Source organism: Gymnoscopelus braueri (assembly GCF_963280865.1).
Source record: "Gymnoscopelus braueri genome assembly, chromosome: 16".
Taxonomy (NCBI): domain Eukaryota; kingdom Metazoa; phylum Chordata; class Actinopteri; order Myctophiformes; family Myctophidae; genus Gymnoscopelus; species Gymnoscopelus braueri.
This window is the reverse complement of record NC_137616.1, coordinates 9,747,127-9,761,078: the sequence shown is the minus strand read 5'-3', so window position 1 is coordinate 9,761,078 and position 13,952 is coordinate 9,747,127. Positions and strand designations below refer to the sequence as shown.

At 43.2% G+C, this 13,952-nt stretch overlaps 1 protein-coding gene across 1 annotated transcript in view; it reads left to right on the top strand.

Moving 5' to 3' along the window:
* The window catches only part of LOC308102799 (polypeptide N-acetylgalactosaminyltransferase 14-like), a gene marked incomplete at its 3' end in the record, with an annotated part of 39,909 nt that extends 30,170 nt beyond the window's left edge, over positions 1-9,739 (top strand). The window contains exons 2-6 of the mRNA XM_080452654.1: positions 7,950-8,119; positions 8,626-8,631; positions 8,769-8,780; positions 9,376-9,392; positions 9,597-9,739. Of these exons, the coding sequence (XP_080308780.1) occupies positions 7,950-8,119; positions 8,626-8,631; positions 8,769-8,780; positions 9,376-9,392; positions 9,597-9,739 (348 nt within the window). The remainder of the gene's footprint in view (positions 1-7,949; positions 8,120-8,625; positions 8,632-8,768; positions 8,781-9,375; positions 9,393-9,596) is intronic.
* Positions 9,740-13,952: the final 4,213 nt, after the last annotated feature.

The window sequence follows — 13,952 nt, the reverse complement described above, 5'->3', positions numbered from 1 at the left end:
AAATTTGCTGTCAAAATTAACACTGCTGTGTGGTAAAGAGAGAGGGAGAGAGAGTGAAATTACATTGAGTTTTGTAACTTTAGGGACAATCTTTTTGACAACAGTCAACACCGTCACAATCGACACTAGTCTCACTCCCCAAAATGCATATTGTGATTTCTCGGGACGGACATAAAAAAAAAAGTCGAACGGTGACTGTACCTCTCCAGTCAAACGGTGCCTTCACGCTGGACACTTCTGCACTCCAGGAATGCGGAAGTGCAGTTCTCAAACTGGGTCCGCCAAAAAAAAAGCGACGGAGGCGTGCCGTTTTTTTTGCAACGCTTGGCTCATGACTTATTGGGATTTCCGCAGTGGTGTAAAGTAACTAAGTACATTTACTCAAGTACTGTACTTTAGTACAATTTTGAGGTACTTTTACTTCTCTGGAGCATTTCCAATTGTCTATACTTTTATTCTACTCCACTACATCTCAGAGGCAAATATTGTACTTTTACTCCACTACAATTATTTGAAAACTTTAGTTACTAGTTACTTTGCAGATATAATTTGTTACATTATAAAACATACATTTACCACTTTAGCCTTATTTTATACGTAAGCTATTTGAAAATAGTTGATCTACAAGCTCACAACGCCTTGCATCGCGACACGTTCTGAGCTTGTAGATCTGCTATTTTCAAACATTTTAGTACTTTTACTTTTGTTACTTTAAGTACATTTGGATACAGGGTCCCCACGGTCATGAAATTCCTGGAAATATTTTGAAATAAAATTAAAAAAAATCCAGTACTGGAAAAGGTTTGGAATTGATCAAAGGTCCTGGAATTTATCAAGGGTCCTTGAAAAATATTTGGCTATGCATTGTTTTTGGCTATTGATTTTTTTTAATACAAAACATTTTCATCAACATGTATAACATTACACAAAATATGTAACATAAGTAGTTTTTCGCCGAACCGGCTGTGTCCCATCCGCACTGCCAGCGATGCGACATGATGCGACGTGACGCGAAGCAAGCGGGCGATGAAATCTCATTAAAATACATGTTTTTGAATGAGACCGTCCTGACCTACCGCGAGCGACAACGAACCATGCAACGACGTCGTCCACCCCTCCTCACAATGCCCTAATTTTGCACGAAATGTTGAATGAAATTGTACTATTTTATATTCTATGCTTTATTTTTGCTACACTGCCTATCTTTGGGAATTGTACATAGGAGTAAGAGACACATTATTGCGCTGAATGATTGTTTTATAGGCCTGGAAATTGGGCTAAATATTCTGGAAAAGTTTTGGAAAAGTTTTGGAAATTCATTGCTAAAAATGTGTGGGGACCCTGTGGATACCAATACTTTTTTACTTTTACTCAAGTAAATGTTTAATTCCGGGCCTGTACTTGTAGCAGAGTACTTCTACATTGCAGTATTGATACTTTTACTTAAAGACGGGGTGCTGTGATTTTCTGTGAAAAAAAAAAGTGTACAGAAATTGTTAAAATTATGTTTTTATGTGGACTCGCCTCCAGTTCATTAAGTATACCTGGTTCTCACCTTAGCACCTCCTCCACCACCTTAGCACCACCCACCTGTCCTAGTCCCTCCCTTGTGCTATGATAATGAGGGGGAGGGTTTTTACTATGTCACTAAAGGGCTGTTTTTCTATTGGCACGTTTGACCCCCAAGGTTTCAGCCTCCAGGTAGAAACTCAAAATAGTCAGAGAAGAAATAAAACACCATAAAAACACCACCAGGGGGCTTAATGAAGTTCTATCAACCTCATAGACACATGAAAAACTGAAAAAGTGCAAAACCATGGCACCACCTCTTTAAGTAAAGAAATGTATTACTTTTTCCACCACTGGTGTTGACTGAGTGGGTTATACAACTTTAGCATGCTCCTCTTATTTGGAAAAAACAGCCTCTATGTCACTCAGTGATTGAAAATGCTTCAGTAGCAGAGCTGATCAGCGCTCTAGGCGAGCAGGTTTTCGGGTTTTGGGCGGATTATGATACGTTTTTGGCTACTTTATTTCGGTTTTAGGGTTAGGGTTAGGTTAGGGTTATGTTATCTAATTCTGATTTTACCGATTTATTATCATTATTTTTCGCCTGTATGGACCACTCGCCAAAGAGTCCCGCTTTGGCCACGCCCCTACCTCAGAAAACGGCTGCACTGAGAGGGCTTTCAGAATGAATAATGGAGTGAAACGAAATGAAAAATTCAGGCTAGTAAATTATAGAAATCTACCAAAACTAGCTGTCAAAACAGACTGTTGTGTTGTTGTTACACGTTATACGACTCTGATTCCGTAACGCTGGCAAGCAATGTAAGAGCACACAGGGAGGTGGCTTTTCTGGGGGTTCCGTGTGGAAAAAAAGCAAAGCCGCCATTAATGACGTTTCTCCCAGCTTTTATTGTGGAATTGTTGTACAAAAGTGGCTTCTCCCCCTCCCCCCTCTCTCTCTCTCTCTCTCTCTCTCTCTCTCTCTCTCTCTCTCTCCTCTCTCCCTCCCTCTCCCGTTCTCTCCCTCATTTGCTTTGCATGCCTCACTTTTACAGCCACCAGGGGAACCTGCTATTGTCTCATGTTGCTCACACTCACACACAAACACACACACACACACACACACCCACACACACACACACACACACACACACACACACACACACCCACTCACTCACTCACCCCCCCCACACACACACACACACGCACACGCACACCCACACCCACACCCACACCCACACACACACACACACACACACACGCACACACCCACACGAGCAGTGATTCCTAGTCTTCTAATGGCCCCATTTAGACAAATCTGTCGCATCAGCAAGTCGTGCTTGTGAATAAGGAGAGAATAATAAGGATGGTGTGTGCAATGGGGGGACGACGACACTTGTTTTCAGGATCCTTCCATCCACATGACGTCCCCTGACACAAATATTGTTATATTACAATATAATGGGCCCACGGACCCATCAGCCAATATGTCGCTAGTGAGTTTCGGTATACGCATTGAATTCTCAGCCCGATGTAGGCCGCGAGGGTATTCGCAACTGGGCCCCCAAATAATTGGCAAGCCACTAAGATTTGAATGATAATACAACATTAATATTATAAAATGTTAACAATGTATAGAAAAAAGATGACATGGTATTTTTGTTTCGTTTTTTTTATCTTAACCCATTCAATCCGCATACTGTGTCATTTTAGATTTTAGCTATAACCATTATTCTATACTTTGGCTATTTTGAAAAATCTTGAACATTTGTGCAAATCTTTGAATATATATATTTTTTTTTACTCAAATCTTCTGCTTCTGGGGGGTCCCTGGAACTAAATATTTTCAGATTAGGGTCCACGGCCACCGTCCTTGACATGAAAATGTTTGAGCACCACTGATATACTGTAGAAATGTACGTTTTTCAGAAACCTGTTAGGATTTAGAAGACATTTGTAGATGCGTTCCTGGATTGAATGGGTTAATACCGATAAATAGCAACAAAATTTATACCACCTTGGTTCTCTATCGATCCAAGCCGGAAAACAATCAATTGATTGATCATCAAAATAAACCTGGAAATGCACGCACGTGTTGGTGTTCATATTGATGTTGTTGGTGCATGTGTTTATGTTCATGTGTGTGGGTACAGCCTGTTTGTGTGTATTGCATTTGTTTGTTTTTACATACGTGTGAATATATGTCTGTTCGGTAACCTTTACAGTTTGCCGATGACGGTCTGGGCAATCGTTAACATTTTCATATCGTTCAAATGTGGCCACTCGACCCGTGCAGTCACCAGGGGGATTGGAGCTTAATATCGACATAGGGAAAACCAATCGGTGATCGTCCCGAATGTGTATGTGTGTGTGTGTGTGTGCGTGTGCGCGCGTGCGTGTGCATTGGTTAACCATTCATCTCCAGTGTGTGCTGTCGTGTGGTCGTTATGCGGTGAAGGGAGGTCATTGTATAGAAATACTGCTGAAGCTCCACTCTCATGTTTATGAGTCACGTGATGAAGGAACGGAAACTGCTGAGCACTACTCCACACACACATACACATGCACACAAATGTGCTCTCAAAACATGCACACACATTAATACTGTCCTCTCTATCTTTCTCTTTCTCTCTATCTATCTCTCTCTCTGTCTTTCTATCTCTTGCTGACAAAATAGACACAAGTACGTCAGCACACTCTGCATACTCTGTCTGCTCTCTTTGTTGCTCTCGAACCATAAACACAATTTATCGCCCTCTCTCTCTCTCTCTCTCTCTCTCTCTCTCTCTCCCGCCCTCGCTCTGTCTCATTTGCTTTTTATCTCTCAAATGCTGTACACACACAAACACACCAGACTTAGCTATCCTCGTTTTTTTTTCCCGCCCTCAAACCTCACTCACATCCATACAGGAGAGGTTAGCTTGGTATGAACTTTTGAAAGTTGACTGCAGTATTTCGATGTGTTGCATTCACTTGGTATAAAACCTTTGCGACAAGTACAATAGCAGCAATTCATTCAAATGTAATTGTATTAACCCATTAAGACCGGTAACGCATCTGTGTCATTTTAAGATTTATTTGGTTATTCAAAAATAGCAGATCTACAAGCTCATAGCGTGGCGCCGAGTGCCGCACTATGAGCTTGTAGATCTGCTATTTTTGTGCAAATCATTTGAATATATATAATTTTTTTAAGCCAATTGTGTTTTACTCAAATCTTTGCTTCTGGGGATTCTACAAATGTCTTCTAAATCCTAACAGTTTTTTTGAATATCAGTGGTTTTCTATATCAGTGGTTCTCAAACGTTGTCATGTCAAGGACCCCCAAAATGATATATATTTGGCCGCGGACCCCCATCTCAAAATACCCCAAAATACCCCCAGAAGCAAAGATTTGAGTAAAAAAATGTCCATTAAAAAAAAAAAATCATTCAAATATTTGCACAAATGTTCAAGATTTTTCAAAAATAGCAGATATACAAGCTACAAGATATACAATACATCTGCTATTTTTGAATAGCCAAAGTATAAAATAATGGTTAAAGTGGGCCCAGCTTTAATGGGTTAAAGTCAGTTGCTCTGTTTATATGAACAGCATTTCTATGCACCGGGGTCATTTTGTGTAAACAGTGCAGGGATACACACAATAATATGTAGTCCTTAAGGTGGTTGTATTCCATTAGACATCGTTCTCCTGTCACAACAGCTCACACTCACACATCTTGCTGCTGTGTTTGCACATTGTTGTACTTCACCCAGCAGATATGAGAGGTCTTTGTCATTAGTCATGTTTTCAAACGCTCCTTGGGTGATTGTAATCCGTGGGAAGTATGTGTCTCTGATGTCTGAGGTGGTTAGCTCAGTTTCTGCCTCGTTTTGTGTGCAGTGGGTGCACAGTCTCTCTTCTCTCCTCTCCTCTCCTCTCCTCTCCTCTCCTCTCCTCTCCTCTCCTCTCCTCTCCCCTCCCCTCCCCTCCCCTCCCCTCCCCTCTCCTCTCCTCTCCTCTCCTCTCCTCTCCTCTCCTCTCCTCTCCTCTCCTCTCCTCTTTCTCTCTCTCTCTCTCTCTCTCTCTCTTTCTCTCTCTCTCTCACAACCACCCACGCACACACTCTCACACACACACACACACACTTTTTGATCACTTAAACCCTACATACTTTATTGACCGGTGTCCCCCAGGAGTGTGTACTTGGCCCCATCCTTTTTTCCCTCTAGAGCACAGCAATTGTCTATGCCGCAGTGTAAACGCTGTGCAGTTTTGGCCGAATGTTTGCCTATTTTTACTAAATGTTGGTAATGTTCGCCCATTATGACATGCCCTATAGGGTTCATCTGGTTAATTATCTGGGTAAGTGTAGGGTGTGTTTGAGAATAAGGTGAAGTTAAAAAACATGGAAATAAGGCAGGTGTTCCGCCAAAAGCCGGCGTATAGTCCTGTGAGTGAGGCGAAAGCCGAGCGAGTTCCCGCGCTGAGCGAGTTCCCGCGCTGAGCGGTGCGAAGGTACCTGTCTGACCTAGATTTAAAATGGGAGTGAGACTGTGTTGTACTGTAAACACACAAACAAACCCAATCCCCCTCTTTCTCTCTTATCTCACTCTCTCAAACGCATGCATGTACATGAACAAGTACTGTACACGTACTCTCAAGTCATACAGGCACAAACGTATGCACAGATACACTGCATTGCAAGAGGTGCACACACACGCACGCACGCACGCATGCACACGCACACGCACACGCACACGCACACGCACACGCACACGCACACGCACACGCACACACACACACAATCCCATTCAATCCGGGAACGCATCTGTGTCATTTTGAGATTTCTTTGGCTATTAAAAAATTGTGAAAATGTGTGCAAATCTTTGAATATATATATTTTTAAAGCCAACATTTGTAACTCAAATCTTTGCTTCTGGTGGGGTCTAAATATTTTGAGTTGGGGGTGGGGGGGGGGGCGGGGCGGTGTCCGCGGACAAATACATATCATTTTGGGTGGTCCTTGACATGAAAAAAGTTTGAGAACCACTCATATTAAAGCAACATAAAAAAAACAAAAAACAAAAAACAAAAAACATATAATATTCAGACCTACAGACCTTGTAGCAGACCTACAAGCAGCTTGTAGATCTGCTATTTTTGAATATCCAAAGACATCTAAAATGACAGAGATCCGTTCTTGAATGGGTTAAAGAACCATTGTTTGGACAGCTCTTCTATGGTTAGAATGGTCCCCGTCTGTGACCATTGTACTGTCATGTAGAATGAACACTTCCATGGCCACGCAGCAAAATACACAGTGTTCATTGAAGTGTAAAAAAATGACCTGTAATTGTAAGATGAAATGAATTAGTCCAACTAACAGTTTGCACTCCTACAAGCACTGCAATACAGGATCTAATGACTTGTGAAAGAACATGAAACAACAGGGAGTGTGTGATGTACAGCAGGCTGGCCTTACCTGTTGAGAGCTTTAAATAAACAAGTAGAAGGACTTTAAAATGGAGTCAAGCTAAGACAGGAGTGGTGTGCTCTCTCTTTTATGTTTTTGTTAGCAGTCTAGCAGCAGAGTTCTGGAAAAGGCTGTAGACTTTCAATGGACTTTTAGGAAGACCCATAAAAAGTGTATTTGTAGTCCAACCTGCTTGAGATAGAAGCATGAATAACTCTTTCAGCGTCTTAGGAGTTGTACTTTTACAATATGTCTGAGATTAAACAATGCTGTTTTGGTCACTTGGTTTACATGGAACTTGAAGTTGAAATTCAAACCAGAGTCTAAAATAACACAGGCTTTGTACTTCTTTTTGATCATAGGGAGTCAGGTTGCCAAATGCCAATTATTTTAAAGAGCTCATCATCCCTTTTTGCTTTGAGGCTGTCTTATCCTCGTTTAATTTGAGAAAGTTATTACTCAATTTATTAAATGGTTCATTAGGCTAGTGATTAGATGTTGGCTACGCAACCACTGTTTTGTTTGCTATCTCCGCAAGGCAGAAGGCCAGGGGACGGAGATGATGTTTTAACACGTGCGTGCCTGCCTGCGTGCGTGCGTGACGCTCACAACGCGTCGCATGGCGACGCGTTGTGAGCTTGTAGATCTGCTATTTTCAAACATAGTACTTTTACTTTTTGTACTTTAAGTGTATTTTGATGCCAAAACTTTTGTACTTTTACTCAAGTAAATTATGAATTCCGGACTTTTACTTGTAACAGATATTACTATTATATTATAATATTTCTACATTGCAGTATTGATACTTTTACTTAAGTAAAACATTTGAGTACTTTTTCCACCACTGGTATAGAGTAAAGTATAGGGTTTGTTGTTTCAAAAATAATCTTGAGCTTAGCCTCTGAGGAAGCTAGAAGCATTGCCAGATGATGGATAATCTGGTGTATTTTTAAAATTTTGGTTGTTTTTTGGCATCGCCAGCTCTCAGATGCAGAGTGGGAGGACATGCTGGAGGCCTTCGATGAGAGGACTTACCTGAGCGTGAAGCGTTGGAGGCCAGGAGATGACCCCTACGCCCTGTACGCCTTCAACCAGAGAGAGAGCGAGCGTATTCCCAGCAACAGAGCCCTGCGGGACACACGACACTACAGGTAGGCCTATGCTTCAAACAGCAATGCACTGCACCTGTATACTATATGCGGGGAGGGGGGAGGTTGTGTGTGTGTGTGTGTGTGTGTGTGTGTGTGTGTGTGTGTGTGTGTGTGTGTGTGTGTGTGTGTGTGTGTGTGTGTGTGTGTGTGTGTGTGTGTGTGTGTGTGTGTGTGTGTGTGTGTGTGTGTGTGTGTTACCTCAATATTTCCTTTTACATCTCAGGATTGTCTGACAGGATCATTGACATCCTGCTGTATTTGGTTTTGCGAGCCAAAAACTACAGGAGATACAAAAGAATGTGTTGCTTTTATGTGTCCGATGTGTGGACTTGATGTGTGTGTGTGTGTGTGTGTGTGTGTGTGTGTGTGTGTGCGTGTGTGCGTGCGTGAGTGCGTGAGTGCGTGAGTGAGTGAGTGAGTGAGTGTTTTGCACGGGCGTGAGCCTGCTCTTTCTTGTATGCCTGCGTCTGATTAATTTTGTCCTCTCTTGTGCTCTGCTGTAACAGGAGCAGGTAGTGTTTCTATGCTCATTTGTTTCCATGAGGGACTGTTCTCCCCTGCTGTGTGAACTTCAGGTGTTATGCAAGGTAGTGTTTCTATGCTCGTTTGTTTCCATGAGAGACTGTTCTCCCTTCTGTGTGAACTTCAGGTGTTATGCAAGGTAGTGTTTCTATATGCTCATTTGTTTCCATGAGGGACTGTTCTCCCTTGCTGTGTGAACTTCAGGTGTTATGCGAGGTAGTGTTTCTAAGCTGGTTCGTTTGAATTTTGATGGCCGTGGCCTGGCGGACAGAGAGTCACCAGAATAATTAGTCAGAAAGTCACCGGTTCACCTCCCGCGGCCCCCCAAACTGAATTCCCGCCACCAAAACTTCAGGTGTCATGTGAGGTAGTGCTCCTGTGCTGGTTTGCTTCAAGAGACTCTTCTCCCTGCTGCGTTGAACTTCTGCGATAATGCAAGGTAGCGTTTCTATGCCGGTTTGTTTCCAGGGAGGCACTGTTTCTCCCTGCTGTGTTGAACTTCAGGTGTTATGCGAGGTAGTGTTTCTATGCTGGTTTGTTTCCAGGGACTATTCTCCCTTGCTGTGTGTGACTTTTGCCAGCCGTGGCCTAGTGGGCAGAGAGGCTGTCTGGTAATCAGAAAGTCACCGGTTCGCCCAAACCGAATTCCCGCCACTGCATTAATAATTAATCATATTAAATCCAAAACATCAGGTGTCATGTGAGGTAGTGTTCCTGTGCTGGTTTGCTTCCAGAGACTCTTCTCCCTGCTGTGTTGAACCTCTGCTGTAGTGGGAGGTAGCGTTTCTATGCCAGTTTGTTTCCAGGGAGGGACTGTTTCTCCCTGGTGTGTTGAACTTCAGGTGTTATGCGAGGTAGTGTTTCTATGCTGGTTCGTTTCCAGAGACTGTTCTCCCTTGCTGTGTGAACTTCAGGTGTTATGCGAGGTAGTGTTTCTATGCTGGTTTGTTTCCAGGGAATGGCTCTCCCTGCTGGGTTGAACTTCAGGTGGGAGGAAGGGAGAAGGAGGTGAGACCGAGAGCCAGAGGAGGTGAGATGAGAGCTTCTTCTAGACAGCTCAGGGAAGACGGGGAGATGAGGAGAGGAGAATGGAGGTGAAGACGGAAGGGGTGGGAGAGGAGAGGGGATTAGGGGATAGACAGACAGAGAGAGAGAGAGCGAGAGAGCGAGAAAGGGGAAGGAGCGAGCAGAGGAAAAGTGGATGAGAGGAGAGCGGGAGGAGGTGAAAGCGAGGAAAGAGGGGAGATGGAGGAGAAGGGCGAAGTGCCACAAGCTGTTGAGAGGAGAGATAATTGCCACATGCGGAGCCTGAGAGGCTGGGGAGACTGTGTGTGTGTGTGCGTGCGTGCGTGCGTGCGTGCGTGCGTGCGTGCGTGCGTGCGTGCGTGCGTGCGTGCGTGCGTGCGTGCGTGCGTGCGTGCGTGCGTGCGTGCGTGCGTGTGGGTGTGTGTCTGTGTGTGTGAGAGAGAGGGCGCGAGAGAGCATGCATGCATTTGCATATCTTTGTTTATCCCCGTGTCTTTACTCTGTGCACGGTTTGTGTGTGTGTGCACAGTTCTCTTTTGCGTGTGTCACGTGCGTGAGCCTGCCTGTTCCCTCGCTCTCATCCGTGCGTGTGTGTGTGTGTATGTGTGTGTATGTGTGAGTGTGTGCTCGCACGCACGCGTGCGTGTGTGTGTGTGTGCGTGTGTGTGTGTGTGTGTGTGCGCGCGCGTGTGTGTGTATGTGTGTGTGTGTGCGATCCACTCCTTTCCAGCGCTCTGCCATTATCTCTATAAGCAGAGGGAGCCTCCCTGTGTCTTTGCCAGTCTTATAATGCCTGATTTATACTTGGGCACGTGCCGGTGTCGCGTCGCGAGCGTTGTAGATCGCCTATTTTTCTGTGCGAGACACCGGCGCGCAACCAAGTACAAATCACCCTTAAGCCCCACTGTAGTACTACAGCCTGGATAAGATAACACCACAGCAACAATACACTGCCACTCAGTACCGACACACAGCGTGTAATACCATTCAAGACAATGAGGGGATACAGCGACGAAGCTTCAGCAGGACAATGGACGACATAATAATAACAGCTTCTTCTGTACAAGATAATTATGCCTGGTTTATGCTTGGTTGCTGCGCGGTGCGAGCTTGTAGATTGGCTGTTTCCACGCTCGTATAAAATACGTATAAATGAGGCTTTAGCTGAAAGAGGAAACAGAAACTGATCTAATAATAATAAAGGATTATTGTATCATGGACGTGGACAGAATGCAGACATGGACATTCCAGGAAAGACAATGAATCCACATTGCAATGAATTTGTTTGGAAAACCCCAAAACAGGATAATGCACTAAAGATGCAGATAAATTGTGATGGAATTGAGAAAATAAATGGATTATTACCATACAATGCAACTGGCTAATAAAAGATCATATGTATCAGACTGGCCCTATCTGAGGTATAATAATATAATATCTCTGCTGTCCGGCAGAAACCAGCTAACTCCAAAACGTACATTTTTCAGGAAATGTAAAAAACAAAACAAAAAGTGGAGTTAGGAGGTTTTGTTCATCATTGATAAGAACAGCTGAATGGACCTCTAAGCTCACAATGAGGTTGGAGGTCAAAAGGGGGTGGAGCCTGGAGTCAGCAAAACCAGCTAACTCCACCCACCTTTGGAGCAGTTAGCTGGTTTAGCAGAAAGTTTGAGGATCCAATGGAGTTAGCTGGTTTTGTCAGAAGCACTTTTTAATACTTTTCATTGATTCAATATTTTTTGTATCAACACACAGACGTAAAGGGTGTTCAATAGCACTGATTTATGGAAAAAAATGCAAAAGCGAAAAACTGGAGGTAGCTGGTTTCTGCCGGACAGCAACGATTATGTAATATCTCCTTTGGCCACCCTTTGGTTCATTTCAGTAAATGTACAGTTTCCCTTTCGGAGGGGACCCGAGTTCAAATCATTGGTGGATACACACATACAGGATAATGTGTTTGTGTCATAATGAAAGTTTCTTGGACCCACGTAAAACAATGCGTTGTGACCATAGACCGTAAAAAAATATGGACAGCACCACGCCATTGGTTTTCGACAGACCGTAAATTAAGCCTATTTTTCAGCAATTTCAAATACGCCATCTTTCTATATCCGGTCCGATGCTAACGGAAATGAATGCCATTGGCTGCAACCGCAGCGAGGGCGGGTCTTCCATCGGTAGAACCAGTAGAAAGCCTAGAAACATAGCCTACTTTATCATTAATTGAAAATTGAAAACACTTTATTGAGAACATAAAGTGTTTATGAAAAGGTTTACTAAGGTAATAAAATGAAGTATAAAGTCAGCCAGCGAACGGGGATTGCCTCTTGATTGTGACCCCTGTTACTGAACAAACACTTTATTGCAGTGATTACTATGGGAACATATTTAATGACTCAGGACACCCAGTTAAATACTGTTCTCTGAATGAACCTGTTTTCTTGGACCTGTCAGCTCCTGACTTTCCTGAGAACAAAGTAATAACTACACGCAATCCCACGTTACAGGCCTGAACATGCGGAACGGTGACACGGAACCAATGATTTTTAATTTTCATATTTCAGGCTGATAGGAAGCATAGGAAGCCAGCGGGATTGTAAATTCAGAATTCTTTCACACGATAATGGATTCATAATATGTCAAAGCCAATTTGTGAATAGCCAATTTGCCAATTTGTGAATAGCCAAAGAAATCCAAAATGTCCCACTGTGCCACACTAAATAATAATTACTGTTTTTGTTTCTATGTATAAAATTTAAAAAAGGAACCAAACGAACGCTCTTGTGAGGAAATGGCCTTGCGTATTGTGTAATCTGTAATCTGTCTGTGCTCTTCAACAGGGGTTCCCAGGGGTCCTTGAGGGGCTTCAGGGGGTCCCCAGCATAATCAGTTAATATAAAAAAAAATCGATCTACAAGCTCATAGCGCGTCACTTTGTGACGCGCTATGAGCTTGTAGATCTGCTTGTACTTTGAACATATTTATATTTTTTAGAGCATTTTTAACGCTAATCTTTGCTTCTGGGGGTCCATGGTACAAAATAGTTTTTGTGATTGGGGTGTGCGGTCAAATACGTATCATTTTGGGTAGAACCACTGCTCAACAACGAGTAGAGAAGAGTGACTTTGACACTAAGCTACTTTCTTTCCTGTCACCGCATACTGTACTGAGCACAGTGAATCTTGTGAATCTTAATCTAACACATAGAGAGTCAAAACTGGTCTTTGAGGGAAGGAGTTAACCCATTAAGACCGGGAACGCATCTGTGTCATTTTTAGATATCTTTGGCTATTGAAAAGGTAGGTATACAAGCTCATGAGCTTGTAGATGTGCTATTTATTTATTTTTAATCGTGATTAAATTGCTTCTCGGATTTTACAAATGTCTTCTAAATCCTAACAGGGTAACATGTATTTGGCCACTGACCCCTATCTGAAAATATAGTGTTCCAGGGACCCCCAGAAGCAAAGATTTGAGTTACAAATGTTTGCTTTAAAACATATATATATATTTGCAAAACTGTTTACGATTTTTAAAAAATAGCAGATCTACAAGCTCATATCTGCTGTTTTTGAATAGCCAAAGAAATCAAACAATGACACGGATGCTTTCCCGGATTGAATGGGCTAAAGGGACAGTTTGTAAGGACCAAGTCCTCTTAGCAGTGACTCAGCGAGAGTCAAAGGGTTCAGCAAGCAGACAATCATTTGGTCCCTTTTCACTTCTAACACAACCTGTTGCTAACCAGAGGAATGCTGCACTGTGTTATCAATACCTGTGTGTGTGTGTGTGTGTGTGTGTGTGTGTGTGTGTGTGTGTGTGTGTGTGTGTGTGTGTGTGTGTGTGTGTGTGTGTGTGTGTGTGTGTGTGTGTGTGTGTGTGTGTGTGTGTGTGTGTGAGCGTGCGTGCGTGCGTGCGTGTGTGCGTGCGCACGTGCACCAGAGAAGTAGTGACATCATTGATTGGTCCTGTCACGTATTGATTTGCCCTCATTGATTGGCTGGTGTATCTGTCAGTCAAACACCTTATCAGGCCCAGCGCTAACGAGCCAGTGTCACTTCCCTTTGTGCTCCTGTGTCCTACTGTAGTGTGTGTTTATGTGTGTGTGTTGTTGTCTGTGTGTGTATCTGTGCTTATGCATGTGTCACTGTGTTGGTGACCCTTACGTGTCAATCTTTACACTCTCAGAGTTAAATTAACACAAAAAGGGTATTTAAAATAAGTGTGTGTGTGCGTGTGTGTGTGTGCGCTCCCCCACCTCTGTTTCTTCCTCCCATCTTCA